General features: G+C 39.7%; 2 protein-coding genes across 2 annotated transcripts in view; both read right to left on the bottom strand.

The window, feature by feature from the left end:
• Positions 1-905: 905 nt before the first annotated feature.
• Positions 906-18,105, bottom strand: LOC117553916 (serine/threonine-protein phosphatase PP1-beta catalytic subunit-like). The gene is made up of 8 exons (XM_034228418.1): positions 17,973-18,105; positions 13,096-13,227; positions 5,825-6,055; positions 5,618-5,722; positions 5,434-5,505; positions 3,579-3,730; positions 2,693-2,827; positions 906-2,600 (listed from the first exon to the last, which is right to left on the bottom strand). Exons 1-8 carry the CDS (start codon positions 18,022-18,024, stop codon positions 2,496-2,498), a joined length of 984 nt encoding a protein of 327 aa, XP_034084309.1. The 5' UTR covers positions 18,025-18,105; the 3' UTR covers positions 906-2,495.
• A 640-nt stretch (positions 18,106-18,745) lies between these two features.
• The window catches only part of plb1 (phospholipase B1), a 50,893-nt gene continuing 43,041 nt past the window's right edge, over positions 18,746-26,597 (bottom strand). The window contains exons 20-45 of the mRNA XM_034227287.1: positions 26,455-26,528; positions 26,318-26,361; positions 25,587-25,695; positions 25,453-25,504; positions 25,250-25,330; positions 24,773-24,838; positions 24,565-24,665; positions 24,408-24,489; positions 24,226-24,330; positions 24,026-24,121; positions 23,850-23,921; positions 23,677-23,754; positions 23,501-23,561; positions 23,354-23,412; positions 22,870-22,937; positions 22,733-22,776; positions 22,509-22,608; positions 22,358-22,409; positions 22,150-22,230; positions 21,224-21,289; positions 20,931-21,025; positions 20,608-20,689; positions 20,225-20,329; positions 19,995-20,090; positions 19,794-19,868; positions 18,746-19,665 (exon numbers count right to left, since the gene is read on the bottom strand). Of these exons, the coding sequence (XP_034083178.1) occupies positions 19,384-19,665; positions 19,794-19,868; positions 19,995-20,090; positions 20,225-20,329; positions 20,608-20,689; positions 20,931-21,025; positions 21,224-21,289; positions 22,150-22,230; positions 22,358-22,409; positions 22,509-22,608; positions 22,733-22,776; positions 22,870-22,937; positions 23,354-23,412; positions 23,501-23,561; positions 23,677-23,754; positions 23,850-23,921; positions 24,026-24,121; positions 24,226-24,330; positions 24,408-24,489; positions 24,565-24,665; positions 24,773-24,838; positions 25,250-25,330; positions 25,453-25,504; positions 25,587-25,695; positions 26,318-26,361; positions 26,455-26,528 (2,226 nt within the window). The 3' untranslated portion in view covers positions 18,746-19,383. The remainder of the gene's footprint in view (positions 19,666-19,793; positions 19,869-19,994; positions 20,091-20,224; positions 20,330-20,607; positions 20,690-20,930; positions 21,026-21,223; positions 21,290-22,149; positions 22,231-22,357; positions 22,410-22,508; positions 22,609-22,732; positions 22,777-22,869; positions 22,938-23,353; positions 23,413-23,500; positions 23,562-23,676; positions 23,755-23,849; positions 23,922-24,025; positions 24,122-24,225; positions 24,331-24,407; positions 24,490-24,564; positions 24,666-24,772; positions 24,839-25,249; positions 25,331-25,452; positions 25,505-25,586; positions 25,696-26,317; positions 26,362-26,454; positions 26,529-26,597) is intronic.

The following is a 26,597-nucleotide window of genomic DNA, read 5'->3' as shown; positions in this document are numbered from 1 at the left end:
ACAATTCTGTTTCGAAAAAAAACATTCCAACTTTATGTTGTAGTTGCAACATTTAAAAACGTGCTCATCTCGACCATTGGGCCCAATCTGTGTACACGGTAAGTCAAGCAAACTACAAATATATCAGAAATAAGGATATTGTTGTTTTGTCATTTGTTAATGTTCGTGTTTTATTTTGTTTTCTTCAGAAAAGTATACCTCATAACATGTATTGGAGTTTTGACACTAATGGAACAGCAATATTCATGTCAATAAGTTGATTTGATCAATCAATAGGTCTGTTTTAATGTGTCTGTTCATAGTATTCCATATTTGCTTGAAACCATGAATATGGAAGAACTAAAGCCAAGAAAGCCATTAGTGTGCAGCAAGAAAATGAGCAGCCCTATCAGACAGCCCTATCGGAGCCAAAGCCTCCAGAGGTTTGGTGACTGCGATGATGTGATGATGGATCCAGTGAAACAACAGGATGTACAGGTTTGGCTAGTCAAGATGTTTGTCCAAAAATGCCCAAAATGAACATATCATAACCAGTTTTTTTTGCAGAAATCTTAAATACATGTTAAATGAATTACTTTCATTTATTTTCTCAGGTCAACTCCACATTCAGCTCACAAACCATCATCTACTACACTCTCCTCTTTCTAAAGATGGGACTGTGGATCTGCTTTGCCTGGGTCATGGCCCACCTCCACCTGGGCCTGCCATGTTTCATCCTGCCAATCATCCTCTGGTTATATTCAGGGCCGATGCACAGTGCTCTGAAATGGGCTAAAAGACGTCTGCGGGGCAACGTTGAATAAACTGAGATAAAAAGTGAAGAATATATCATTTTTGCAATTCCTCAAATTTCTTGCAAGACAGAGCATTCATGCAAATATGAGTGAATTCAGAGGGGACAACAGTTTTAGTTTCCATCAATTTTATTGATTTATAGAGTTTCAAACAAACTTGTACAAATTGCAAAACAGCTTTTGGTAACACTTCATTGTTTTCTTATTATCAGTATTTTGAAATAAATTAAGTGAATATAAAGAAAACAATGAGAATCATGAAACAGAAAAATTCCACAGAAAGCATTTTACCAAAAAGAGCAAACTAAAGATTGAAAAAAGGAAACGGCTAGCCACAAATGGTCGATTTTGCTTCTTTGCAGAAGACTAAAATGAACCTCCTCGCAACATTTTTTCCTGGACATAAAATGGAAAGCCCATCCTGAGCTGTCTGGTTTGAAACTCACTTGTGATTTGTATTGTACTACTGTATGTATACACCAGGTGGCATCACTGTCACATCGCATAACGGCCGATCCTGTCACTCCTGACTCCTCCAGCTTTCAAACTCATTACCAGGACACACTGGGTGATGTGACAGGATAGCTGGCACTTTACTTACTACAGTTTCAAGAACAAACTTCCCTCATTATGTTTTTGATGTTGTGTACTCTACACCCACAGCCCTAAACAATTCAAACACTGTAGAGCATTTTGTGAAGCTGGCTTTTTATTCAAGTGCTGTTAGATGTTTTCTATCCTTAACTTCATACAAATACACTTTTAGTACACCATTTATCCAGTATGTCAACAGGTAAGATACTGACTACAAGTCACACATATTTAAATGCATGGACATGAAAAAAAACTCTCAGCATCTTTCATCAAATATCAAGAGGACTTCAGGAACATAATCATAAACAAATAATAATTAGACCCATGTCAATAGCAGCTCTTTGTGAGGAGAGGCGTGTTTTTGTGTGGGTGTGGAGTCGAGGCACAGGGAGGCATAGCAGAGCAGAGGAATGGATGCCCAGAGGGCGTTGTGTTTGGGGAGAGCGGGTCCACTGCCAGCAGCATCCGATTTACCCTCTATCCTTCATTCAAGCCGGTCTCTTCACATTCCTTGCTACTCCTAGGGAGGTGCACTTTTTCAATGGTTAATTATATAAAATGTTCGCTTGCACAACAACCGCAAGTTCACCGCAAACGCAGTAATAATGTTTCAAACAGTTAAACCGGAATATAAGAAATGTTATCGTGTCTAAGGACCTCAGTCTCATTGTAACACATTGGAAGGATTTTCTCTGCTTTCAGAGGTCAAGGCAAAAACAACAACAATGTTCAATCTCTACTGTGTTTTTGTCAAACTCAAAAAGACTTCCTCTAACTCAATCACTCTGTCCCTCTTCGCAGAGACAACACAGAACCTCAGAAAACTTTAAATAGCATTGGAAGTAAAACCACAAACTCTGTTAATAATATCAAAAATACCAACAAACAGGCAAAAAAAAAGAGATTGGTCACAGCAAATGTATGTACACATACACATTAAGAAAAGAGCTGTCAGTGGATTTTGGGAAGGTTGTGTGAGTGGGGGAAGAAAGAGGAGAAAGATTTGGGCAATTAGATAAGCCCTGTATCTTCGCTATACAGGGGAGTTACAGGGGTCGCCATGATGGCAGACCAGGGACGGAGCGGGTGAGAGATCAGGCGGTGCGTTCACCTCTTCTTAGGGGCTTGGGCGGTGCGGGGTGGGGTGACGGGACGACCAGAATTTACACCACCGTACTGATACTTGGCCTTCTTCTCCGAGGGCTTTAGGATCTTTAAAAAAACAGAGAGAGAAAATGTGAGTGTTTCTGAGATGAAGTTTAGTTTAAATATCAAAAAGGTGTTATAATGGTTTGTTAGAATACCTGGAAGGAGCACATGAGGGATTCATCCACACTCATCATGCCGCCTGCATTGTCGAACTCCCCGCAGTAGTTTGGAGCGGAGAAGAGTGTGACCAGTTGGCGTTTGGCAAAGAACTCATAGCCATCCTCCACAACCTGTTAGAAGACACGGGACATTATTCCACCGCCTACAGCGATCGATAAACACACACAGAACCAGCTGATTTCAGAAACCTACTCTGCTATAATTGTCATGTGTCCACAACCACCTACATCTGAATCATTACAAAGCACCCAACGCAGAGCCAAAACAGCCAATGTATACATTCTACTTTTGAAAACAAATTGTTTTGGGTCAATAAAACACAACCCCTCCTTCATGAGTTCGAGTTGCTCCCTTTAAATGAAATAGAAGAAGGTAGGCTGTACATGTACACCATGGATATAAATGAAAGGACTGTTTTACAATTGAGAAATATGTCCTGTTTCATGTGAAGCTTTTATCTTGAGCACATGTTTTTGTGTTCATTTTGTTCCTGGGTGACACCATAGATACTATTCTGTTGTATTCTTAATAAACATGTTGCCAGTGTCTTGCAAACAGCAGGTTCTTATTCTCTGTTCTATCTTGGTTCAGCAAAAAAGTTGATTGACAATAACTGAGTGCAAAATGAAGTAATAATGAATGATTCATGGGGGAGAAATACACTGGGCTAGACTGCTGTAGCAGGCCTATTAATAATGTGGTTTAGCTTGTGTTTCCTCCACAGTATTTACTTGTTCCAAAGACACACACACACTAATGGAAGTCCACTATAAGTAAAGTGCATGGCCAAACTGTTTTAAGTCTCCAAGTTTGCTTGCCATGCACTTTTAATTTATACCATCCAACTCCCTTCATAATTACCTGGTGGGCTCTGCAGATGAGGTCCAGGTCGTGGCGGTTCAGGAACTTGCTGACCACATCTGCTCCGAAGGTGAAGGAGACCCCGCGGTCGTTCTCTCCCCAGCCCTGTACATCCTTATCTGGGTCCGACCACAAGAGGTCACACAGTAGGCCTGAGACACACATGAGAGGAAAGAGAGACATAATTAGGTAAGAGTCGAAAGGAGAGGAAGAAGTGGCTTTAGATCCGACTGATGCAGGACAGAATATCTACTGATGTGACAAACATTCATTCAAGAAAACGTATACCAAGTATGAGCATGTACTTAAGTAAAGTGGACATATCATGCTATATTTGAACAATATATTGTAGGGCCATACCTATATAAAGTATATAAATATAGTTTTTTTTTCAAAATACCAAAAAGATCCTGCATTTTAGCCATGCCTCATTTCGCTCCATTTGCTCTTTCCAGCGCTGTTTTTGCAGGGGGCTGATTCTGTGAGCTGCAGCTGACCACAGTGCTCTGAGATCAGCTGCTAGGCTGCAGCGGGGAGAAAAAGAGATCTTCGTCCACCGTGTTTTATTCTTATAGAAGTAAGAAGAGAAGTAACGGGGCAGAAACCCTCCTTTTTACGCAGCGGTCCAGACATAGACATCAAACGGCGACACATATTCAGTTGCCAGTTACTTTTGCATTAGGGCAGGGATATCTAGATACTTTCCAAGGTTTGACATCATGAATTGTGCTACTTTTAAAGCAAGGAGCGATGTTTTCAAATCTGTAATCAAAAAGCTCCTCAAAAACACTATCGAAGCAGTTCCTGCCGTTGTTACGTTAGTTCAAACCGTAACAACGGACTATTTTTCTTAGCGGATGCATGTCAATTTAAATCAATACATACAACTATTTTTTAAATCAATAAAAGCATTTTCAAAATCCATAAAACTATTTCAATTAATATTGGGAGTCATGTCGTGACTTTGTCGAGAATGTGGCCATGTAATAAGTGGGATAATGTGCACATTGCATAATGTGCCTTCATGCCGATCTAGATCCCTCCGCTTCGCGTCGGGCTCCTGATCAGCCTGTCGGTGTTCTTTTCCCCATAATGACCGCGTCGCTGCACATTATCCCTTACATATGATTATATAGAGTCATTATTCATTTGTTTTAAAGCAGGAGGTGCAAAAGCTTGCCTCGGGGAGGGAGAAAAAGAGCCACAGCGGAGAATAAACAGAAGGGCAACCATGGCAACCATGCAAGGGAAGTCTTCTTCGTTGCTTTTGTGGCAGACTACAGCGTCACTTGCAGGCCTGGCATATGTACTACAGGCGTCTCCAGCGCTTTTCGAGCAGCAATGGCCGGCCATGGCCCAACCTCTCATTCCCCTGATAGGTGGAGGATATGACCAATAGCCCGTAGCAACCACTTACTGTACGGTCAGTAAAGTGTTCAAAAATCTGTATCAGATCCGTTGCAGCCCCCTTTTTTAGAGATTTGGGTGATGTAGGAAAATAAGAGAGGGTTGTATTTCTTCGACACTTGGTGAGTTCCCTGGAACACCGGGGACACAGAATCAGGTAGAAAAGACGCAAAGTGCTTGCATGATAGGTCCCCCGAAAAAAAAAGAGACACACACACACACACTACATCACACCAAACACACCCACACAACACAGCATCGACACACACACAGAACACACACACACACACCACACACACACACACACACACACACACACACACACACAACACACACACACACACACACACACACACACACACACAACACACACACACACACACACACACACACACACACACACACACACACACACACACACACACACACACACACACACACACACTACCTGTATCAGGCACGTCTGTTGGCCTCATGATCCTGCGAATCTGCTCCATTGACTGCAAATCAGGCGATAGCCCTAAAAAGTTATGTCAAATGTAAAGCTATATTTCAAGTACAATTATATCTCAATCAGGAGAAGAAAAAAAACGACCAAGGCGAGAAAAAACGAATGTGAACAGTTGCTGTACCTCCATGGCAGCAGAAGATCTTCTCATCAATGATAGCAGCGATAGGGAGGCAGTTAAAGCAGTCGGTGAAGGTCTTCCACAACTTAATGTTGAACCTACGCTTGCCTGCAGGAACACATATGCAAACAATCTATTAAAATCAAGCTACATATGTGCATCAAGGCAAACTTTGGGTACAGTATTCAAGGTGGGTTTAATTGAACGTACACTCATCGTAGAAGCCGTAGATGCGGTTGATGGAAGCGCACTCGTGGTTGCCCCTGAGCAGGAAGAAGTTCTCTGGGTATTTGATCTTGTACGCCAGCAGAAGGCAGATGGTTTCCAGGGACTGCTTCCCTCTGTCCACGTAGTCACCCAGGAAAAGGTAGTTGGCCTCTGGAGGGAAACCCCCATACTCAAACAGCCTCAGTAGGTCTGTGTATTGCCCATGGATGTCACCTAAAAAAGGGGGCGAGAGAAAAAGGGGTTAGTTTGACCATTTACTGTAAGTGCAGTCACAATGAAAGGCTGCTTTATTAAAGTAACTGTCGTCAAAGAGAAGAGGTTAACAAAAACGGTGCTGTTAGAGTAGAAAAGTAGTAATCATGAAACATTTTAGAATATAACCAAAGCTAATGCAGGAGCTAACAAAGAAGTAAAACATGTTTAGTATCCAAACCACATATTAGGGCTTATGATGGTCATGATAAAGTTGGTACTTGGTATTTTGTCTCCTGAATTTGAAATGTACTGCCTAGTGTGAGTGTTTAAAAATCATCCATTCTTTTACATTGCTTAATCGAGTACCTTTATTCCATGTTTTTCATTATTAGACAGGACGACAGATATCGCAAGCTAGACAGGAAAGTATGGAAAGAGAAGGAGAACAGGACAAAGACGGATTTGGCAGAGTAACAGGACAGGAGAGAGGAAGAAGAAGTCTGGAAGCATTTCATTTCAATTGGACAAATATTTGTCCAAAGCTCTTCTCATGTCAGGATATGTGCTCAAATATCTTCTGGCAGCTTGAAAAGGTACCTCCTCCGCTGGAAGAAATCCTAAGGGACACACTGACGTTTAATTTTAACAACTGTGTCAGGACTCAGGGTCAACCTTGTCTCTGTTTGACATCAGTCACGAGCTGCTCCAGCACAGCGCTGCCTATCAGAGCACAGGATCTCTGACAGAAGACTCTCTTCAGCGCTTAGCCAAGACCTGCTTCTTATTATGTCCTCTCGCACTAATTCAAGAGCTGCTCTAATCTGGGTTAAGTGTTTCAGACACAAAAGCAGTGAGTATCACCAGAAACAGTAAGACAATAATAACAGGCTTTATTGTGACCAAAATAGGAATTCATGTGGCACCATTTCTTTATGGCAATGCTGCATCACAATATGGCACCAGGTACAAATTAAAATGTTAAGCTGCACAGCCGTCTCGCTCCGAGATTAAATTGACCAAAAAGATATGCAACTTTATATAATGAGTGGCTGGCATTGATTTTTCTACTTCATGTTGCCTGTCTGTAGACACCGTAACCCAAACCACAGCTGGCATCTAACCTACACGGCAACAGGCTTGTACTTATTTTGGCCTGTGCCTCAGGATGGCATGCAAAAACACACTTTTTTCCGTGCAAAAGAACGATTTGAGGAACAGTTCTGTATGTTTGAAGTCTAACTCCTGTTGTGCTCAGCAGTGGATTTGTGTTTCACCATCAATCATTTCCTTTGCCCTGGACACGCAGCCCCAGCTTGCCATACAGAGTTTTGATGCAAGTGCTGGTAATGTTAACAAATTCTCAATCCTTCACAGTAGGGGTGTAACGGTATCTGTATTCGCCGCGTACCGTCACGGTTCGGCACATGCAGTCACACGGCGAATACGCCTTTTTTTACGAGTGGGAAAAAAGTCTGTCACTCAGGGCAGTATTACACTATATATAATCCAGGGGGCGGTATTGCGCCTAAAAGCCAGCCGCCCGTAAATAACAAATGAAGAACAAGAACAAAACACAACAAAACGAACACAATACATGAAGAAGAAAAGTTAGTAGCTATGGCGAGTTCACACAACACACAGGAGCTAGAAGACCCACCTGCTTCTTTTAAATCAGGTGTGTGGGAACATTTCGGGTTCCCTGTGGACTACAACAATGATGGGGTGCGAGTTGTGGATCGGACGAGGACGGTGTGTCGGCGTTGTTCGACAGCGGTGCGGTATGCTATTGGTAACACATCAAACATGCTCAATCACATCCGAGTCAGTCTCAGTCCCCAGCGAGAGGGTTTTCTCGACGGCAGGTGACATAGTTACCGCCAACAGATCTGCCCTCACTACTGACAACGTAGACAAACTCATCTTTTTGAAGAACAACTTGAAAATAGAGTAAAGCTTGAGTACCTTTATTTAGGCATAATGGCCTCACACACAAGTTAATTACACATGTTAGACATTGCTCCTTAAGGTACAGATTATATTTTGTTTTATATTTATCATTGTATTTATTTTATATTTTGACATCAGGAGATGTTATACAGTTCTGTATTGCCTTTTATTGAAACACTTTATTATTATTTATTTTAATATTTTCAAGACATTCTTTTTAGTTGTACAGCTTATTTAACCTTTTAGTTTGACATCAGCTAATAAATAATATGGCCATCTGAGTGTGTGTGTTACTGTTTGTGGTTTGTTTTTAACTGTAATACAGTTAATGATTCCAAATGTTAGAGTTCCTTATTTTCATAACAAAACTTGTACGACTGTTAAAAATAAATAACAGCAAAAAAAATTATGCATTTGGGACTTTTCTTTGCTTTTCCTTGTTGTACCGAACCCGTACCGAACCGTGACCCCCAAACCGAGGTATGAACCGAACCGTGACTTCTGTGAACCGTTACACCCCTACTTCACATTAATAATACAATGTCAAGACTTCAATAAAACAAGCTTTGACATATTAATGCAGTGCTCCAGCAGAATAGTCCAGGTAACAATCTGTCAGAATGAAAACAGGAACGCTTTTAAAATGACTCTTACTCTTGTTGCCGTTTTCAAACCCTAATTTTAGTTTTAACTCCTTATTGGACAGTAAATAGGTTATGGTAGGTGAAAAGCAGGCAACCCTGTGTCAGAGATGTTTTCCAATATTTCCGTTTTATAGCTACACGACTTTTATATACCTCTTTTTGTTTGCCAATTAAGATCAGTGACAAAATTAGTCATATTTTATTTCATGTGTCTAAGTCTGCAGTGTGTTGGTCTGGGTAATGCTGGGACCAGATCTGAAGACTGATAAAGGGTACAAATGCTACATAAAAACACGAAAATACTTTAAGATGGTTCGTTTTGTGGGCTGAAAACAACACATACTAAACAACAGAGTAAATACAACACACACAAAACCATAACGCTTGTCTGTGCCCGCACCAAAACAGAAATGGGCATAAGGCATAAACAATTCGCTTTACACACAAAGCTGCATTTGGTACCAATGGCAACACAGACTGTAATCTCTGCAGAGACAGTTGGGGGGGGGTGAACTTTGTAAGGCTAAATTACAAACTAACATTTAATTTGCGGGCTGTTTGAAAATATGTGCCTCTAAACGGGACTGCAGGTTAGTGTTACCATCCTAACTATCCTCATCTCCACAGTAAAAGTTGCTGCATGACTGAATATGAATCTGTGAGCTTCACAAAGACTGGCATTACTTCCTACGGGGCAGACCCCCCCCCCGCCTACCCTCTCACAAGGAATTGTAGGATGACAGTGAATTATTAACTCAGCACTGCATCTGCAGTTTTTACAGTCTGAGAATAGCAGCCCAGAGATTTAGGGTTTAAACAGCTAAGCAAAAGGCTGAAAGATGAAGCTCAGGTCAGTGTTATAAACACAATGTATCTCCCGCAACGGTGATAATAAAACCCTGACAGTGCATCTCGTGTGCACCCATGTGTGGTAGAGTAACGTCCAAAACCATGCTGACATTCTCTGAAAGATCTAATAGACAAATGATATCAGTCATAGTGAAAAAACACAAACATGCACAATGTAATGGCCATTGCATTAACATCGTAGCATCAGATCACAGGTACTCCAAAAACAAAGCTGTAATTAAAGTGCAGTGTTGCATGACCTTGTGTAGTCAGATAATTTACCAGGTTCAAAGCGCCCACATAAAAACACATCAGTGGTGTGAGGAAAACACTGAGTAATACTGCTCAGAGCACATTACACGATGAAAACAAGTAAACACAAAAACACTCATCAAACAGGCTACAGTCCCTAACTGTAATCTAGTCTGGCTTTTTAGATGGCATGACTTTCGCATTTTTAAATAACTAAAGGAACCTACTCCGACTGATACCTACTCCTAGAAATGCAATTTCATGCTATATGTACGAGTATAATGTGAAATATCACCTCATGAATGAATGTATACAACACTTCATCTTAAGTCAAACTCATAGAGAAACAATTAGACAATAAATGCACACACGGGCAAAAGTATGCCTGTGGTATTAAAGTTACTGTGAAGGAGAGGAGGCGCAGAACCTGATCCATGTGGCCTCTGTAAATAATTAAAGGATTCACTGTTTGGTCTTTATATTCAGTGCTGGTCCTCCTAAAGGCCTCACAGCCGCGGGTTGAAAGCAAGTCTGGGGGTAGGGGTTCAGCAACAATACAGAGAAAGTAAAGGAGAGATAAAGAAACTGCACACAGTGACAAATAGCACTACCTCAAACTCATACATATTTGAGAGTAATGCGCATGGGTTAGGTCTGCATGGATGAGTCCAGACAATGATTCAGATGCCTACATATTGAAACATTATACTGTCAATTTGAAGAAACAATATCTATGGAAATGTTGCTTCACGTGACATTCATTACTTGAATACAATATTTGATACCTTAGTTTGACATATTATTAGACCTACATAACAACAATCTGAAAGTAAATATGTGTGGGAAGGAGAGAACAGCCACACGTGAACTGTGTGTGAGCCTGAGGGTATATACTGTATATGTGAGCTTGTGTACTGTACTTTTGAGGAACCGGCACGTATATTAGACAGAGCTGTTTGCATTAGAGCGATACTCAGGAGGGAAGAGATAAAGCATGTGGGAGTTTGCAGAGATGTGCAGGAGCCAGCAAGAGAAAGTGATAGTGGTAGCATTTCAACTGTTGTGAGGGAGTGCGCTTGCAAACATGAATTGCTTTACCGTCTGTCCATACTATGTTTGTACAACAGTGGTACACAATATGTGAACGTGCGCCATATGTTATATAGAGGGTGACGAAAGCTAAAACTAACATGACGTTGTGAGGAAATGAGAATTAAACAATAGGTTTATCTCAATGTCCCTCCTCGACCCGGAAATCGATCAAGACACGCCATGTTGAAGGACGTCCCAATCGCTTAAATGCACATGGAGGAGTCGAGGAGGGGTGAGGGACGAAAGGGAGGATACACGAGAGCAGACTACGCGGAAGTGTTTTCACTCCTCGCGCATCAGAGCTCCGCCCCCAGCTGCACAGCCTCTGCAGCTGTTCTTACCGTTAATAAAGGAGGATCAGAGTCATTCAATGTTTAAAGTGCTTCATTAAGAGTAAAATATATAAATCTCTTAAACGAATGAGGAGATCATACTCTATAAAATATACTTTCAAATTCAATAATAATGTTTTGATTATAAAATAATAACTTACAGTTCTTACTTGTGGTTTTTGATGCATGTGTGGTAGACCCACAGAACGTCAAACATTTAGGATATAAAAATACGGGTAGCATAACTAATACATATTTGAGTGATTTGTCTCTCTTCTGTAGGACAAATTAAATAACATCCAATACAAAAGTTGATCTGAAACAAGCTCAAATACCATAATGAAATGAATCCATCAATTATTATTATTGTTATGATTATAATTATAACTGAAATGAAATGTTATACCTGGAAAAACAAATACAGGACCGAAAATAATACATAGAAAACTATGATAAAAGAGATGAATGGAAGAGATGGACGAAATCATTTCAATGAGAAAACTGAATTCCGGGTTTGAAGGGATTTATGTGGAGGGAAGTCCAGTGACAGGTGATGGACTGTTCACAGCAGAAGTAAAGGGCGTTGTTTATGGAGACGCTTGAGTGAACGAGGACATCCAAACTCATACCTGAGGACTCCTCGTCTTACGGAGGCGGAGCTAAGACCAGTGATGCAAACACAGGTATGGTGAAAAAAGAGAGAACTATTCGAGGCAGAAAAAAAACAGCGTAATATACCATCTGACAAAGGCCTGTGCTATAATGCTTCAATTAACTGTTCTTTATAATATACTCAGATCAATAGGAGACAGAGATGTTAAGTTATAAATCAAGGGGTTTTATTATTATTTACAGCAGGGGAGGGGAACCTTTTTCCTTTCAATTTTTACAACATCCTCCGAGGGTCGTACAAATTATTGAACTCAACCTCTGCTTAAAAAAACTAAAATCACAGCCCATTCATTTGGCCTTTCTTTCATGCTGTGCAAAGAAAAAGCAACCTCTTAATCCAGATATCTCACCATGACTCACGTATGCATGCATGTGCACGGTGTGGCATGACCACCAAAACAGAAAGATATGGACACAAGATGTGTGCAAATGTATTTAGTATCCTATCCATCTGAACATGATTTAAGTGGGCGGGGACCTAACCTCCTCTAGGGGGGTCCGGGGGCATGCTCCCCCGGGAAGATTTTTTTTTTTAAATATTGAAGGTAAAAGCATCAACTTGGTGCACTTTGAGAGCAACATTGGGAGATCTATGGATACATCTCTCAACACCCTTATGAAACAGAACTGTAAGCAGATTCTTCTTTTTGGATATTTTCAAATCACTCCCCTTTTAAAAAACTTTTTTTGTTACTGTCATATAGTATTTGATACCTGTTTTTCATTTAGTCTCTAATGTCTCTAATAACTATAATGATCATATCAAGGTGTGCCTTAACCTCACTGAGCTGAGGTTATTTGAGCCTCTCAGGAGAGAGCTCTCTTCCACCTGGTTGTAGAAAAGCTCTTTAAATTCGTTAGCATAGCTAGCTAGCTAACCAGTCTACACTCCTTTCAGACGAGACATATACCACGTGAAGACACGTTACGCTCGTGTTGTGTTCAAGGAACCTGTCCTTGGCCAGGAAAAACACTGGAAAAGGCACTCGCTTGTTTAATTATTTTGCGGTCTAGATTTCTTCTTCTTTTTTGAAGTGAGAAGATGTCCGTCCGTCGGACTGACGGACGGACTGACGGACGGACCGACCCCCAAAACGAAAACTCTTCTCCACGAATTACACAAGTCACCCAAATCAGCGTTAAAAAAGCGGGAGGCGCCGAAAAGCGACTAATTTGCATCACTGTAAGACGCAAGGAAGGGACGCGAGTGAGGGAAAGAAGGAGGCTAAATAAACAATTGAGATGAGGGTCAGAGATGAACAGCACTGACCACAGATCTTCAGCGGAGCCTCGAGCTCCAGCAGGATGGGCTGACTGAGGAAGATCTCCCTGGATTTGATGCAGAGGCCTCGCACCTCTGACTCGCTCATCTGGACTATCTTTCCTGGGCGACATCCTCGTACTGGAGAGGAGAGAAAAGACACGTTAGTAACTGTTAGCATCATTGTCAGTGTTAATACGACAGAATCAGCAACCGCCAACTTCATCAGAATGCAGGCCATGGTACAATAAATGTTCACCTAAGGTTAAAAAAGAACACCGTCAGGAGAATCATCACATAATAATTCTAAAATCTGATGAGATGTGTACGTAATAGTTTTGTAGCTTATAACTGCTAAGTATCATCCACTGCATATACTAGTGCAGCTTGCATCTTCAGCACGGTGTGGGTTGATTGGCTGTGTAGTTGCACCGTTAGCTTAAGCCTACTTTCTGGCGTTATGCCACAGCTCTTGGAACAGATTTATCTTACAATGATGAAAAGAAAAGTGAGAATTGCAAACGTTGGATACAGTCAGCAGGCAAAAGAAATCAGAGATATGAAGAGTGAGATTTGACATGAAAACTGCCTGCCTTGCTATAGAGCCTTGTGGCGTGCATAATTTCGATCTAGTTTCTAACTCTACACTTTATGTGTTTAATATTTGGACAGCGTGTTTAGTACAGTTTAGTAAAAAGCACACTATCAGTTACATCCTGTTATAACTAGGCAAAACGTTGCTCTCAGGCTTTTACCGCATATTAAGAGGAGTGTCAGAAGTGTCTACATCACACTAGTTACCTTTTTTTAGGATTATTCATTGATTTAATAAAGTGGTCAGGCATTACCATAACAATAGTGGGGGCATAACAGAGATGAACAGTGCTTTGACACTGAATTCAATTATGCATATAGTAAATGGTAATATTATAATATAGCAATCTTTGATTAAATCTCAGTTTGAATTCACAAAAAGCAAATCAAAGCACTGTGTGAAAGATGAACCACTGACTGTGGAAACCCTGACTGAGCGATTATGTAATAACTAACTATTTTGGAATTGCCTTAAAGCTTGACGCCCACTAAAGATCCCAATAAAGCATAGCTGAGCCCAGTGAAACAAACGCATGTTAGTGAGAGAGACGTTACTTTTAAATTGTTTGTACTTAATCCTTATAGAATAACAAATTATAGAATGACCAAAAAGAAAACAGTTCAAAATGGTTTAGCTGATGTATTAGTGAGCCAGTCCTAAAGCTTAGTGCATGCATTTTTGTACTCACATGCTGCTTACACACTGCACTCACTATCAGCAGCCCATTAGTCATGTAATCCAACAAAATCTGAGAGAGGCGAGTGAACCAGAGAAACATGGATCCTCACAGATGGTCAAACTGAGAGCCAATAACTATTCTAGGGCTCCACCAACCTTAACCAAGTGTTGCTTTACACCATCCATTTCACACTATTACATTTTTTTTTATCACCCATCTAATGTATCTGTTTCATACGCGTGTGCCGCATTGGGTGAAGCATGAAATTGCAGAAGTAGGGCTGTTCACTCAGCGGCCGGGCGAGGTAAATTCGGATGCCCTGCTTTAACACTGAACTTTCAGTTCCCACTTCTGCAGCCTGGCACTTTTGAAAGAGATTAGTTCTTAAGAACATTGAGGGGCAAAGGGTAAAATGAAGCAAGGACAAGGATTTGCAACCAATATACCAAACCTCTGTTTGTGTGTGTGACGACAAGTTTTAAAGGTCCCATGTCATGCTTTTCCGGTTATTACCCGTCCCCTTGTGTGTTATGTAGCTTTTTCTGCATGTAAACGGTCTGCAGAGTCACAAACCCTCAAAGTACACCCTGTAGCGAGTAAAACTCTAACACAGAAAATACCTGTCTATGCTGCCCCAGAACGCCTCGTTGGAGATTTTTCTTTTTCATTTTTTTCTTCCCGAGTATGGTGACGTAACCATGCCCAGTTCCAAGTGGAGCTCCTCACACACACACCGGCCCTGTGGATTTATCAACGTGAACTCAGCGATACACCACGAAACTCAGCCTGAACTTAGCCTGAGCACACAAACAAACTGACAGCCAGGCTGTGAGTGTGTGTTTTCAAGAAACGACCCCAGTAATCCAGCTCACACTGTCCGCAGCAGCGAGCCCCGCAATCTCCCGCCAACACGGCACCCAGACCTCACGCAGCATTCTCATCTGTTTGTCATTGCTGGTGTCATTTTCTGGTTGCTAACGCCATTGTAACACATAATCACTGATGTTCCGCTGTAACGGTGGTGGACTCATCAGAACAGAGTGGGCGAGCTGACCAATCAGAGCACAGTGGGCTCATAGGGAGGGGGGGCAGGAGCTCCAACGAGAGTGAATACACATGCTATACAGAGATGCTGTATGAGAAACCGTGAGTTTGGAAAATTGAACAATGTAAATCTATTCTAGTAGACCTCAACAATGGAATTATGATCAGTAGAAATGGCCATGTCATGGGACCTTTAATTCCCATGAATAAGCACTCTCACTAACACTTGGCCTTTCCTCAAGACCGACATTTCTCAGACAGCAAAATGTACAATAAGCTATGTGTTGGTTGGGATAACAAACAAGGGCTCAAGACTCACATACAAATGATCTGGTTTAAAGACTTAGGACAAGGGATTTTTTACTCTCTTGTTGTGTTGACAATGTGCTGAATATCAGAAGAAAAATGAACAACAATGACCAAAACAGGTTGTTACATCTTCCACTATAGGGCTTTATAAACAAAAATACAGTCAGAGTTTCGGAGGTAATCATGTGCAGCTGGTAGAAAATGTCCTTAATCAATACAGACATACAAAACATATATCATATACTGACAAATAAAAAGCTGGATTTAGAAAAGTACAAACAATTCCCAAACCTGGCTTTGAAATGTTAAATAATTATCAGGCTTAATGTTTTGGGCTTAAACCACTAAACCCTTTAGAATTGTTATTTCTTCAGTCACTGATCCAAACTAATCCACTAAACAAAAAACCCATCACAGTAACTAACTAACTAGCAAAAAGACTTCCAAATGGAACTACTACAACTTGACCCAAAACAATCAAAAAAGTATATTTTATATTGGATATTTAACATAATCATAAATTATTTGCACATGTGCTTTATCCAAATCCTGGTGTAAACTAACCCCAACAACTACTAAGCTGAACAATTATGTAAGGAGCCTATAAAACGATTATCATCCAAGGAATTAGGCATCATTGTTTGAAAAGGCGTGAAAATAGAAAAACAACAACAACACAATATCGTGCTCAACAAGATCACAGAAAAACTGACCATCTATGAAAGGTGCCAATTCCATTCAAAATATGAACAACAAACAACAAGTCACTGTGGTTCAATCTGAGAAACAAGGAAAACTCAGTGTGAAGGGATCAATAAGGTTTCCAGTAGAAAATAAATAAGTGTGTTGAGAGGAGTAAACAAGATGATTGCAGGCTGTGACGTAATGGTACTTATTTTTAAATGATTCCACCATTTAAAAGCAATGTTAACATGAAATTGAGACTGCAAGAAACACAAGGCAGCTGCATTGTGACGGCATTTTCCAGCCGTTACTATAAATATTCAATCTTAGCATTTCAGTGCTGGCATGCTGCTGTCTCATCCTTCCAACAAAGTCACAGATACTGGTGGAAAGTATGCCAAGGACGGCTGATTTTGCCTTAGTGGTCTGGTCGACTCAAAGCACATATCACAGGGGATCAGAAAACTCCCTGAGCAGGAGGACGGCCAACACAAAAATGATGTTTGTACATCCGTCTCATTGCCAAAACCTAGTCCGACTCCTTACATACCAAAAAAAAATCCCTTTTGTCCTATTTATCAGGTACCAAAGCAATAATGAGATTGTAAACAAAGCAACACAAAATGACATACTTTAAACTGGAGATAAGAAACTAAATGTGTTGACAGGTCAGGGTTTACACCCAGTTTTTATACAGTCTATCTTACTTGTTTAATGTTTTGAGATTGTGGTTTATTATTCACCTGTACCAATACTAATGAATTCCAGAAATATGCCCTTTAAACACAGCTACAAACCTACAGACATAAAAGTTGCTTAGCAAAAAGCAAACTACGTCACAATACAAATTGGTCTAAGATATAGTGATAAGGGCATCCAAACAAAATGTTTACCCATGTTACTGTCTATATTTTAAATGTAGCTCCTTTTCTATAGATGTAACAACTCTTCCAAGATGGTAATTTACCTTAATGTAACGTGAACAGAAATTAAACAGTAAAGTATAACAAACAATTACAGCACCGCGGATATTGAACAATGTATGGACTGGGATGCTGGTAAAAATTGATGTTAAACACATTATTTTGTTTTAAATATATTAACTTATTTAACATTAAAAGTGCGTAACAGTTCCGACCGTCACTGCCATGACAACATGTTCATGCGTTGCATTTTAATGTTAAAACCATAGACTGTATGTTAAAACGGACAGGAGTCAGGATAGTTCCAGCCCTTCATCATTTGGAGATTAAATAAACCCGAACACACCAACAACTTTTAATACATGCTTAAGTGAAGACTACGACACAGCAGTATTACTTATTTGGAGTAATGTTACCATAACTGCGAAAACTGAGAAATGTAGGCGTTCACTGCTGTGTTTATAAACACGGCCAGCTAACAGCTAGCCGGAGATACACCGTTACAATTGGCTGGCGTTAGCCCCACATGCTAACACTTTCACTGCGTGTGCAGAGGCAACCGCGGTAGTTACAGAAAACATATCGGACCAAGCTTAGAGAACACAAACAGCTAACTCTGTGAAACATTAGAGACATTATTCAAAGTGTTCACCTTCCAGGAGCCGAGAGATGAGGCTGTCCACGTTCAATTCGCCCTCCGCCATCTTCACACTGATGTGGTAGTGCTGGCCGGTTCGATCCCCGCTACATACACCAGGAGGCGCTGTTGTCAATACAACAGTAACCGTGCATGATCATGATGGATACATTTACTGAAAAATATACTTAAAACATCAAAAGTAAAAGCATATAATCCTGTTTGTTAGATGTGTACATTATGGGGTTTGAATCATTCTTACTGATGCAAAAAATAGTAAAGAATATTTTTTATGTTGTAGCCGGTTCAGGTTGAGCTAATATGAATTATTTTATTGTTGGGTAATTTTGGGTATAGCGATACACCATAATTATTTAACAAAGCAATATATATATATGCGCAATGAAAGTGATGATTTCAGCTCTCAAATAAGAGAAGTGAAAAAATGCCTTATTCTTGCAATACAATCAACCCCCTTTTTTCTTTTTTCAATGGGTTATTTGACCTGTGGTTATTATGACGACCATTACATGCAGGCTGATCTGTGATTCGAGCCAAGCAGAATCATTTCTGGATGGGTGGTTTATGTAATTTATGATATGTTCAGAATTTCCTCTGTATTTAATAATAAAAAAAAATCATTTAGGTGTTATGGTGGGGATTTGCCAGACAGGCAACAATATGCCTGGACTTGTCCGACTGTGCAGATGTCATACAAACAATCACGCTAGATTACAGTTTATATGAATGATTACAAATAATTTATTCCAGATATATCAACAAACATTTACAATTATTACAAGCGAAGACATTGAAATAAAAAAGAGGATATAACACATTTGATTTTATTTCCAAGTTAGTTATCATGCACATAATTGCCACATGTTTAATTCGTATTTACATCTGCTAAGATTGTGCTGCACAACTTTTATTTTAACATTCTGGTACATAATAATACATTTCCATTTTAAGTCAGGTCAAGTACATTTTTATAGAGCCCAACATTACAAATTGCACATTTACCTGAAGGGGCTTAACACTTTGTACATCAAACAATACCATCTACCTCTCAACCCTTTTAATACAATTAAATATATAACAGCAGTAATAAGTTAATGTGTAGCCAGTAATTTCACACTTTACTTTTGCATATGAAATCTACTTATTTAAATTAGTAGTAGTCGGTGGCTGCATTGTCTCATTAAGTCCATGCCTTGCGCTTTAGTGGTGTTTGAATGCAGGACTTTTAATGAAGCATAATTCTGTCCAGACTGGTCTGCCTATACCACCTTTGCATCCACTAAGATTGTCTGTGGTTACAGGACAATATTTAACTTTTCTATTTAAAGCAGACATGGTTAACGGAAAAGTTGTTTGGTAGTTCCTTGACTCCTTGAATAGTCCAGTGCAAAGAAAAAAGTAGCATTTAAAACCCAGTGCCTTTCATCTCCACAGCTGTCATCTTCTTCTTGCTTCTCTTGTCTCTGCAGCAGAGCAGGAGCCAGGTGACAGCCCAGCCAATCAGAAGACCTGTAACAGCCAGCACAGCAGCAAGCCACACTGGCACGGTGTTTGTGCATTCAAAGGGGGGAGGCAGGGCTGTGCTGTGAGCAGTGGGTGATGTAGTGGTGGTGGTGGTGGTGGTGGTGGTGGTGGTGGTGGCTGGACTGGGCAAGCTGTTCACCTTTGTGAAGATGTAAGGATGCTCCTGGAACAGAAAAAGTCCTTTATTCAATCACATCCACATTTGAGCAAATCTTGCTTGTATGTACAAATTACACAGATATCTCACAAGTGGGACATCAGTAGCACAATGAGACATGCTTTTATTCTTACCTCAGTCGGGCACTTGATGTTATTTCTTGCATTTGTGAAATTGTTGTATGTCTGCTTTCTACCCACTGGCTCCAACTAGAGATACAACAAAGAACATGTTTTCTCAGCACATGACTAACTTGAGATGTGATCTTTTACACTTATTCACAACACTTCCCCTGTCAAACAGTCAGCCATTAACTGTCCGCCTGCTGGACTCACCATGTTATTCCACAGAGCTGAAGCCATGTCAGCATGTCCCCTCTCACTGAAGTGGAAACAGTCCACAGAGAAGTAAGTGGTGTCAGGTCTGCCTTCCTGGAGAAGAAATAATACGATAGGTGTCAGTGGGAATCATGTGCTTTGAGGGGCAGGGCTTATTACAGTTATAAAGATCATGTATTTGTAAATGTAGAGTGCAGTAGAAGTTCAGGGGTACATGGAAGACTTACAGCATTCATAGGAATGATAGTGTTCTTAAAAAAGGGCTGCACAACCACAGCAAAGTCTTCTCTATCATCATAGCCCCCACCATACGCAACATTTTCTGTCTCAAACTAAAAGAAAGAACACAAGTTAAAAGACTTCTGTACAAACAAATAAAGTCAATTTAGTCGAATTACTTAACATGAGTAGTCCCCATCATCACATGTTATATATTGGACCATGATTGGCTTACAAACTAGTTGTGATGTTTGTTGTGAAGTTTTTCTCTCCGTCAGCAGATACATGTGAAACTATCCTGTTTGTGTAAAAACTCTTTCTGAGTGGAGGTGAGACTCTAACTAAATGCTGCTGGTCACACATTTTGACCTCAGTGTTCCGGCTGGCTAACCTGTAGATCCCGATTGAAACGTTTTATTTCAGCCAGCTCTGGGGAATCCTCTGTTGTTTGCAAGAAGCACGGGCAGACCAACCTGAGGATCAAGGGAGAAAATTAAACAGCGAATTTATAAAAGTGGTGTTACATTTTATATATTAATTGATTCGGTATGCTACATTATCATTGATTCAGAGATGAGGTATCCTTTGAAAAAACAAATGTTTTCTGGATTGACTATACAGAAGTGGCTTTGATTCGAACGAGCAATCTACCGTGGACTGAGTGCTCTTAATTCATGTGGAATTGATTGGGCATGAGTGGATCGATGAGCTTACGGTTGTAACACACTGCACCCAAGACTATCCTTTTTGATCTTGCGAAGGCCTTCCATTTCTAGGATCTCCACGATGTTGACAATTATCTTGGGAACCTGGAAGGGCAAGAAAATATTAGCTTTATGCAGTTTCAAAGAGTAAAATTCATTCTTTTATCAATGCTGTCTTGAGGGAAGAGAAGAAAATGTAAATCTGGGATGGAAAGCTGGATAATTATTATAATATTCTGGACGGTTATGGTATTCTATGCATAATAAACAATATTTGTTTTGTAGATAAGATAATTACTTTACCTCTTGGTAAAACATATCCAAGCTTGTCTTCATATGAAGGCTGTAGTTCTGAAGTGACAGAGTGGCCTGTAGTTTTGAGACAAAAGGAATAATGAAATTACACACATTGCACACGGTTTTCAACTAATCCATAGTGAACACATGTAGTTTAATGCCTACTTTTTCATGAACAACTCTTCTGTTTTGCGACCATAGACAAATAGAATAATGAGGGCAAAAAACAGGGGAAACTGGCCAAAAATGTAGCTAAAAAAGTATATATAAACCAAAAAGAGCCGACGCCATGCAACATGTATAAGTGTACAAGCAACAACGAACCCTAAGCTGTCACTACCACAGTCTCAGAGCTCATCTTAAATTGATGCTGTCTTTTGATATTCTGCTTCAAAGCACAAACATTAAAAGAGAGAGTACCGTGTCAGGGGAGCGTAACGGGAGTAATGGAGAGAGAGGAAAAAAGGGAAAATGGAGGCAAAATGATAAAGAAGAAAGACAGAGGAGAAGAAGAAGGAGGGAGGGAGACAGGATGAACAGAGTCTGGGTGACCTCTGTGTTGTTTATGCCTCTTGGAGAACAAGGCATGTCACTGTGCCTCGTGTGCTTGTTTAACGCAGACATAGGCCGAGATGGAGCAGGGAGGGAGGGTGTTTCGTGTGACAGAATGTGCTCATTGAAAATAAACCATGTCTGCTCTCATCTTACTCTGACACAATAAAACAATTAGGGGAGGGTTGCTCACAAAGCTTGATTATTCTGCTCCAGTGCGTGGTCCCATTTGGACAGTGATATCATGAGACGGCTCTACACAGGGCATCACACGACACTACGGGCTGTTTGACCACTGTGATGCGGCAGGAGATACTTTTTAACTGAGGGGAGTGCTTTGAAAATATCATTTCCGATGACGACTTCTCAGAGCAACTCACCCGGTCATTGCAGTACTGACACAGGTCATTGCCTCCGATGAAGAGGGTCACCAGCTTCCAGTCATTCTCAAAATCCACCGTCTATTTTTGTCAGAATGAGGGTTAGAAAGAAATAGAGATGGAGCAAATATAATGTTTTGTCTTGCACAATATAAGTTGTGGTTACAAAACAGTGCATGCATTTGCATTGTGCGTAGGTTAAACTCACGGTGTCATTCTTCATGGTGTCAATCAGCTTCCTGATTTGCCCTGGGATTCCCCTGCATGACATTATTCATGAGTGCACAAATACTTATAACATAACACATGAAAGGGAGGCATTCAAACCTGATAACAGATCAAAAAAATGTATAACTCACGCTATCTTGGCTCCTGATACGGCCATGTTGAAGGCAGTCTGCCTTTTCCCTACTCCCTTTGAAAATCCTTTGATTTCAGGATTGAACTTCTTAAGTATATCTGATGTAAAAATAGAAGGAATTAAAGCAAAAGAGAAAATGTTTTGTTACAGCCCGAATCTGCCATCTAGTGGAGTTAATGTGAATTATTTGACAACACAGAACAGATAAGGCTTGGGACTTACTGGGTAATGTTGTGACAGTCTCAAGTGTTTTGTCTCCTCCAATGCTTTAAAACAAAATACATCAGATATATTAAAATGCAAATCACAACGCAGTGTATGTACAGGTGTGTGTTTATAGTTTGTTTGCAGTCGTTCACCTCCATGACACCCCAGTGTACTCAGTTCTTAGCTGGAGAAGATTCTTTGCCTTTGCCCCAAAAGCGGTCTACAAAAAAATATTTGTTAGATATATTTCTGACACATTCAATAAATATAACTTTATGGACTTCCAGAAACAGAAACTAAATATGACAACCTGGATTTGCAGAAATGATGCACAAATCAATAAATTACTAAAACAACATTGGATAAAAACATTAAGTTGATTTTATAACTTATGCAAACAAATCCATTTCATAATTTGTCTAAATAAATAGTGCCCTGTTACAATTAATGGTATGCTAGTACATACTCCTCTTTTTTCTCCACTTTTTTAAGAGAAAGCCTGAAATTAAAGTGGCAGAGACAAAACATATAAATAAGAATGAAGTATATCAAGTCAAGACTAAGACACAATCCAAAGTGCTGTAATAAAGACCTTTTTATCACACAAAATGTAAAACATACTTGGTACAAACGTACCGTTAAAGAGTCTCCCACAGCAGCCACTATTTTGACGTCAGCTGGTCGTATCCTGTGAGCTAAAAAATCAACATTAGCATAATTTACATATCATAACATAACATTATTATTTCCTTTATTGTAATGAGATACACAGTAACTGCTTACCTGAAGTGGGCACGGAGTTGGATGGAGCTGTGTTAACACAGGAAAAGTCCCTGCCCCAGTTCTAAATGACACAGAGACATGCTGGGATTTATACTCTGTTACTTGGCATCAGGCATTAATAATAATTACTTGCTATTCTAAGTTGTGCTGTATGAAAAACAGAAGCTGTGACGTACTTTAATAGGAGCAGGGGTGGGGGGAGGGCCTGGATAGGTGTAGTCGCTGTTGACAGCAGTCCTAAAAAATGGGTTGGTCTGATAAAGATATAATAAAAACACATTAATAAAGAAACTGATAAGAAATAAGAGCATATAATGTGTAGTTTTTGATCATTTGATGGCGCAGTTACCTCAGAGGGACACTTCAGATCAATGGCAGCGGAGAAGTCTTGTCTAAAGGTCTTGTTGCCCACTGGCTCTAACTAGAGATAGGGAAAGTCAGTGATTTATTTTGGATCATAATGAGAGAAATATCTACATATGCCAAAATATGAATGTAAAGAATGTCTTTTAATTAAGCAAATACCATGTTGTTCCAAAGACCCTTAGCCATGATAGTGTGAGCTCTCTGGCTGAGATGAAAACAGTCGGGGGAGAAGTATGAGCGGTCAGGACGCCCATCCTATTCAAAAAGAAGAGACAGGAGAGAAGCAATTCAGAAATAAATAAAATAAAAGTATATTTAATAAAATGTAATAGGTATATTTAATGTTTCAGGTATGTTACCTCTAACTTAGGCAGGTATATCTCTCTTAGGAAAGGCTGCAGCACCACAGTGAAGTTGTCGTGTGTGTCATACCGACCGGAGTCTATGAGCTCTCTCATGGAAAGCTGGTTGGAAAGAAATGGATTGTAAAAGCTTTCAGTACTTAAGAATATGGTTCAAAAAGAAACCCTTTGTCTTTTACCTGGTAGGCCTCATTGAACTCATTGACCTTCTTGATTTCAGAGGATCCATCTTTAGGCTTCAGTATGCACGGGCAGATTATACTGAAAGATAAACATCAACACTGTTAAAGAATGACTTGGTCAGTGTTCTTCCTCACATAAAAAAAAACCGCTTACCTTACAAGCCAGGTAGGACAGCCCAACGATTTATCTTTGTGAAGATCACGCAATGGTACAATGTTTAACAGCTCTATCAGATTGACGATGGCACGAGGCACCTGGATGACGCAAAACACGTTTGTAAGGGGTGCGTGTTTGGATTATGACTTTGAAATTGCTGACATTCAGTGAGGTTGTTTGTTTGTGCAACAAGAGGAAAACCTACTTCTTTATGGAGAATGTCCAGAGCTTGTCTAATACGACTGATGACATTTCTGGGTGAGAAAAAAACCTGTGGAAGAACACAAGATCCAAAACATGAAGTTGATCCTGTGCAAATAATAAGACACTTTTTTTGGTAATAAATTAATCTTTTGAGTCAGTAGGTAATTTTTGCAAGCATTTATGTTCTGGTTCAAATTCTAAATATGCCCTTCATTATGTTTTTTGACTGTTAATCCAACAAAATGTGCAATTTGAATATGTATCATTCAGCGCTGATGGGAATTTCATTGACTAAAAAAATGTATCAATCATAAATAAATAGCTTATAATGTTTTGGATTATTGTGGCTAGATATGTTATATCCCTTGAACAACAGATCCTAAATCTTTATTTTTTAGATAATTTAAGACAGTTCAACAATCCCATGAAAACAAGCAAAGCATAATGCCAACTTTTTCAATAAAAAAGTTTTGCTCACGCTGTCTTTGCAGAAGTCACATAGGTCATTGCCACCAATAAACATGGTGATCACTTTCCAGTCGTTATGGAAATCAATACCCTGTTAAAGAGATAAGAGTTAAATGTTTTGGTAATGTGGTAATTGTGAACATAAAACTGAAACAAAGGTTACTTGAAACCATATCTGCATGTGTGTGTTATTGTAGTTTACCAATGTCTTACCGGATCATTTTTCATTTTGTCCACTAGGACACGCACCTGTTGCACCATGTCACTGAAAATAAAAAGGTTGGATAGTAAAAGTGACATTTTGTTTTTACTGATGTGACCTGCTAAAACTTAAAATGATGACACACCTACTCTTGGCTCCTGTCACTGCCTGGTTGAGGAAGGCTGTCGGAGAGTTTTCATCACCTTCTCCCTCTGAGAAGCCGGTCAGGTTGGAGTTAAACTCCCTCAGGATGTCTGCAGAGCAAGGACACAGGAAATTCCGACAAAATGAAATGGAAACATTATTACACATGATATTGCACGTCCTGTATTCTGTAGTAGATATAAGGTTGTTAAATATTATAATAAATGTAATGAAATTTTTTTTGTTTATACTAAACAGCATAATCAGCGTAGAACTGGCCATAACGGTACTATTTAACACAATCTCAAAGTTCCCAACCGCGATAATAAGTCACGTGAACTTCAACATGATATTTCTGTGAAACGATTTTAATTCATCATTATGTTCCACTTTGTATTGCATTTCTATAGATTTATTTAAATAAGCAATTTACAGCATCTCTAATACATTTAATTGAATAATCTTTTAACATCTATTGAATATTTGGTATCTTAATATTGATAACCAAAGACATCCTTTAATGTATTGTTTATTATGGTCATTATCTGCTTTACAGTAAAACTGAGTTCTATAATGATGGTGATAAGACACCATAACAATAGACATTATCGAGCACAATGCTTCAATTAGATAATGATGGACCTCACATAGAGATAAACCTTAAGGAAGCAGTTTTACATTATTTATTTTCAGGCTGATATTACAATTTAAATAAAAAAGAGACAAACATACTTGGCAGGGTGGTCACAGTGGTAATGTTTCCATCACCACCAATGCTGAAATTTAGGAAAACAGCATGTTAGCTTCAAATGTACCTTACAAGTATTTTTCCACAAATGTGAACAAATGAGTACTTTAGCTTCTCTTACCTCCATGAAAGTCCTCTGTACTCAGTAATCACTAACAGAAGGTTGTCTGTCTTTGCACCCACACCATTGGCTGCCTGCAAAAAACATCTGATGTGAGATTGAGTATAACCAGAGGAAATATTTGTGCAACTATGACTGCAGCT

Source organism: Gymnodraco acuticeps, unplaced genomic scaffold, assembly GCF_902827175.1.
Source record: "Gymnodraco acuticeps unplaced genomic scaffold, fGymAcu1.1, whole genome shotgun sequence".
Taxonomy (NCBI): Eukaryota; Metazoa; Chordata; class Actinopteri; order Perciformes; family Bathydraconidae; genus Gymnodraco; species Gymnodraco acuticeps.
Note: the sequence above shows the minus strand (reverse complement) of the source record. Positions and strands in the feature narration are given on the sequence as shown.